Source organism: Quercus suber, unplaced genomic scaffold (genome assembly GCF_002906115.3).
Source record: "Quercus suber isolate HL8 unplaced genomic scaffold, Cork oak 2.0 scaffold_468, whole genome shotgun sequence".
Lineage (NCBI taxonomy): Eukaryota > Viridiplantae > Streptophyta > Magnoliopsida > Fagales > Fagaceae > Quercus > Quercus suber.
Genome location: NW_027069919.1, coordinates 448,023 through 453,202, shown reverse-complemented (window position 1 = coordinate 453,202; position 5,180 = coordinate 448,023). Strand labels below are relative to the sequence as shown.

Below are 5,180 nucleotides of genomic sequence, written 5' to 3'. Positions count from 1 at the left end.
ACAACAAAGAGTAAGAACGAATGAACTAGTAGTTTTTTAATTTTATAATAGCATTCTATAGAACTGTTGCTAAATAATCTCTAATAGTGATTCCCAAAATCACTATTAAAAATAATTTATGCCAGAGATAATGGAAGACTATACTAACATTTCTAATTTTTTTAGTAGCGGTTTACAAAACTGCCACTAAAGAATCTATAGCAACGGTTACATAATCGCTGGTATAAATAATTAATTTCAAAAGAAAGGGATGAGTGTATTAGCAGTTTTAAATTCTCTAGCAGAGATCCTACGAATTGCTGCTATAGGTATTTTCTATGCAAACAATTCTTAAAACCGTTGTTATAACTTATAATAACGAAAACTTAACAGCGGTTATTCAGGTTATAGTGGCGGTTCAGAAAACAACTGGTATGGAACTATTAGACTTTTAGTAGTAGGTTTTTATAGTTTTAGAACTGCCGCTAAAAATCAAGTTTTTTGTAGTGTCTCCATTTCTCTTTCTTAGATTTATTTGCTTTATCTTAAATTACCAATTTATTTTCCTTTCAAAAACATTATTAATTTATTTTTCTCACCAATTTATTTTCTCTTTTTTTTCATGGAATCACCAATTTATTTTCAAGATGAAAGAAAATTAGAAAATACCAACAGCACATAAAGAGAAGGCTATTAATTTATTATGATTGACCATTACAATATATATATATATATATATATATATATATATTATGCAACAATAAGAAATAACATGCCTCTCTTTCCCCAACACCTTACCTTGTCTTTACAATGAAATTCAAAGAAAGAAAACTAAAGTTTAACTTTTCCAACAAGCATAAAACCCTTATAAATGACTGATCTGATCAATTTAGGTCCTCCCCAAGCATTTTCAAACTCTTTTACTACAGTTTCAGATAACAAATCAATACCTTGATCCTTGGCTGTAATTACTGCAGACCATGACATTAACATTCTCAAGAATCCTTCAAATGATAACTCTTTTGGCATATCTAGTAGTTGTGGTTTCCCCTCACATCCTAAACCTACACTTTCAAAAGGAAATGGAAGTGTCTTATAAGCATCAAATATGTATTGTATATTTGGGTTCCAATAGGGAAGAGTGGTGTTATGAAAGCGCTTCATTATGGGATCAAATATGGGGCTAACTACTATGTCATTATAACCCCAAACAGCAATTACACCTCCTGGCTTTCTTAGAAGGTGTGTCACAAGGGAGTAGAACTTGGGGAGGTCAAACCAGTGGACAGCTTGAGCCACAGTCACTAGATCAACTGAATTTTCTCCTCCAATTAGGGCCACTAATTCATCATCTGTGATGGATAATGGAGTATGGAGATATTGAACATGAGGGTGTGGCATTGCAAGTTTTAACTGTGCCTCACTCACATCGGTTCCAATTACCTGCTCATAATGCTCAGCAACCTATTAAGAACAAGAACAAGGTCATGCAACTCCAATAGCCTTAGTGATTATGCATACTCAATGCAACATATTATTATGTCTAATATTCTTCTTACTAAAAACCAATTAAGGTTGTTAATTGAAAAAATAAAAACAAACACGGACAAGAATAAAAATAAAAAGCACTCAACCAATCCATTATGTGAAATCAAATATATATCATGACCTCAACCCCAATGTTCTTAAAGTTTAACTTTGGGTCCCAGACATCAAATAAGAAATTTGTAATGCGGAATGCATATTAATTAAGTCACCATTTTTTTTTAAGATTTTTTAGGTCAATTTTCAATTTAAAAATTTTAATTTTCAATTTTTGGAAATCAAATGCAAATTTTATGTATCTAAACTTTCACAAGGCCTGCCTACGAATGATTCCATCCCTAACACCCACGTTAACAAAAAATAAATAAAATAAAATAAATGTAAAATTGCTCAATCGAAACTGGCTAAGATGGATCAAACTCCAATTTCCAAAAAAAAAAAATTATGGGCCAAACTATAATGTATTAGAGAGAGGGAGAGATCAAAGGGACTAACAGCGATAGCAGCTTGACCATTGCCGGTGCCAACATCCCAAGCTAAAGAATGGTGAGGGGTGAGAGCAGCCAACATGGAGTACCAGTGGGTTGGATAAGATGGCCTAGCTTCCAGGTAAAAATCAGCTTGCTTATCAAACAAACCAGCCATATATTCTCTAGAATAAGCCCCGTCTGTAGACCTTGTGAATGTTGAGTTTGCTTCTTATATTTTTTTCTAATAGTAGTTGGTAAATATTGGAATCCAAAACTTATGACGCATGCACTTATATATGCACTTGCACTCAGCATCTTTAAAATAAATAAACAAGGGTAAGGCTCCTAACGAAACCAGGGGCGGCTTTACCTTAAGGCGAGGAGGTTCAAATTCAACCCCCAGACCAGGCCATAATTTTATATCACTTATATATGCACTTGCACTCAGCATCTTTAAAATAAATAAACAAGGGTAAGGCTCCTAACGAACCAGGGGCGGCTTTACCTTAAGGCGAGGGGTTCAAATTCAACCCCCTGACCAGGCCATAATTATATATATATAATATATATATATATATACATATAATTTTTAATAAATTTTTTTAGCCTTAAAATAAAATTTTGAAGCCCTTGAAAATATAATTTTGAACCCTTGGTCCTAAATTTTGTTTAAACCCAACTAATATATGTTTGAATATGACCATCTTAATGCTACTTTCACAATATTTTCATGACAATTTAACAATAAAGATTAAGTGACAAATTGTAACTAATTTTTATCAGGACCCACAACTAACATCACTTTTTTCCTATCTTTAACAACTTAATTACCACATAAGTTTTGTTGTGAAAGTGTTGTGTCAATAGCACTACTCTTAAAATATTTAATTTTATAAGAAAAAAATGTTTCAAATTTTTGCCCATTCTTAAAATAAATAAATAAATAAAAATAAAAACTTTTTTCCAACAAAGTTGTTTTTCCTTTTCCATTGACAGCAGAAAAAAAAAGTTGTTTTTTCTTGTACTTTTTCTTCTTCATCAACAAAAAAAGTACACCATTGTTAAAACCAATAGATTTGTATCTATATCTGTGATTTTTTTCTCATTCTTTCTATCTTTCTTTTTCCCTTCTATGTTTTCTTAATTTTCCTCTCTATTTGATTGAGTAATTTGATAAATGCTCTATAGATTTTCAAATCCAAAAAATCTTTTAGTGCTTGCGCTAATTTCAAGAAACTGACCACGTGTATGGTTAAGAAGTCATATACTTCAAAAATTAAAACTTATATAAGTTACTATTTTTTTTCTTCTTAATTTTGCATTTACCTTTAGCCGGACTCTAAAAGACTGACCATGTGTATTATTAGTTATTTAATTATATTTTTTTATTGTTGTTTTCTTATTGATATTTATACTAAATTATATTTAGAATACTATTTTAGATTATTGTATAATGTATATAATATGGAAGTTGCACATGTAAAAAAATAAAAATAAAATTTATTTGCCCCCTTGATAAATTTCTAGCTTCACTATTGCTAACCCCCCTAGAAAAAAAATCCTAGAGCAATCACTGAACCAAACTGAATCAAAACTTATATTTGTTAAAGGTGAGGCAGACAAAGTTGTCGCATATATATAATTTTTTGTTTATACACATATATATAACATTAAGAATATACATTTGTTTAAGATATAGAGTTAGCGGACAAAGTTTTATGCTCTTTTTTTCTAACCCTTTTTTTTTGGTTGATGATCTCCTCTTTTCTAACTTTTTTTGGTGAATAAATAACAGCTTTCTCATTTAACTAGGGTAAAGAAAGGAAGGGTTGCTATCAGTCCACCTTGTTGCCCTGGATGAACTCTATTACAAAATAGAGATGAAGAAAGCCAAGAATTTATGAATGTAAGAGAGAATGTTTGAGAGAGAAGATTAGAAACTTTCTCTTGATCTTGTAATAATGAATCTATACATGATTTAGGGATATATACACCTCTGTATCTAAAACCCCAAAACAGAATGTAACAAACTAATCAGAGGATAAGGAAATCAGTTATAACACGTGGGAAGGTTAGTTACAGCACGTGAGATACAATTTGAATAAAATTAATAGCTAAACTACATGTCGTTTATCAACTAATCTAAATTACACTTGCAGCTCGTTTGTGTCGTTTAGTTCTTCTTGTTCTGTGTTGCTTAGTTCTTCTTTTCTTCCTTCTTGTTCTGTGATCCTTTCTTCTTCACTCCTTTCTGCTTCATTGCTAATTGATACTCCCCCTCAAGATGAGACTCAGAACTATGTATATTCAATACACTCATCTTGGAAATTAAGAACTTCAATTGTTGGCTGCATAATGCTTTGGTGAACAGGTCTGCTACCTGTGTATGTGTATGGAAATCTAAAAATAATCCATAGTTTCCAGATCATCAGCTGATGCTGAGTATAGGGCAATGGCCTTGACAGTTTGTGAAATGACTTGGCTGTTAGCTTTTGTTAAAAGATTTGGAAGTTGATCATCCACAACCTGGTCTGCTCTTCTGTGATAATCAAGCAGCAATCCACATTGGTGAGAATCCTGTCTTCCACGAGCGTACAAAACATAAGAAGTAGATTGTCACTTAGTAGAGACAAGGTGCAAGAGAAGGTGATTCGTTTATTTTTTACTCCTACACATACACAGGTAGCAGACCTGTTCACCAAAGCATTATGCAGCCAACAATTGAAGTTCTTAATTTCCAAGATGAGTGTATTGAATATACATAGTTCTGAGTCTCATCTTGAGGGGGAGTATCAATTAGCAATGAAGCAGAAAGGAGTGAAGAAGAAAGGATCACAGAACAAGAAGGAAGAAAAGAAGAACTAAGCAACACAGAACAAGAAGAACTAAACGACACAAACGAGCTGCAAGTGTAATTTAGATTAGTTGATAAACGACATGTAGTTTAGCTATTAATTTTATTCAAATTGTATCTCACGTGCTGTAACTAACCTTCCCACGTGTTATAACTGATTTCCTTATCCTCTGATTAGTTTGTTACATTCTGTTTTGGGGTTTTAGATACAGAGGTGTATATATCCCTAAATCATGTATAGATTCATTATTACAAGATCAAGAGAAAGTTTCTAATCTTCTCTCTCAAACATTCTCTCTTACATTCATAAATTCTTGGCTTTCTTCATCTCT

General features: G+C 32.1%; 1 protein-coding gene across 1 annotated transcript; it reads right to left on the bottom strand.

The window, feature by feature from the left end:
• Positions 1–710: 710 nt before the first annotated feature.
• Positions 711–2,226, bottom strand: LOC112008557 (uncharacterized). Its single transcript, XM_024040881.2, has 2 exons — positions 2,020–2,226; positions 711–1,443 (listed from the first exon to the last, which is right to left on the bottom strand). The coding sequence occupies exons 1-2, from the start codon at positions 2,167–2,169 to the stop codon at positions 811–813; spliced, it is 783 nt and encodes a 260-aa protein (XP_023896649.1). The 5' UTR covers positions 2,170–2,226; the 3' UTR covers positions 711–810.
• Between the last annotated feature and the right edge of the window lie 2,954 nt (positions 2,227–5,180).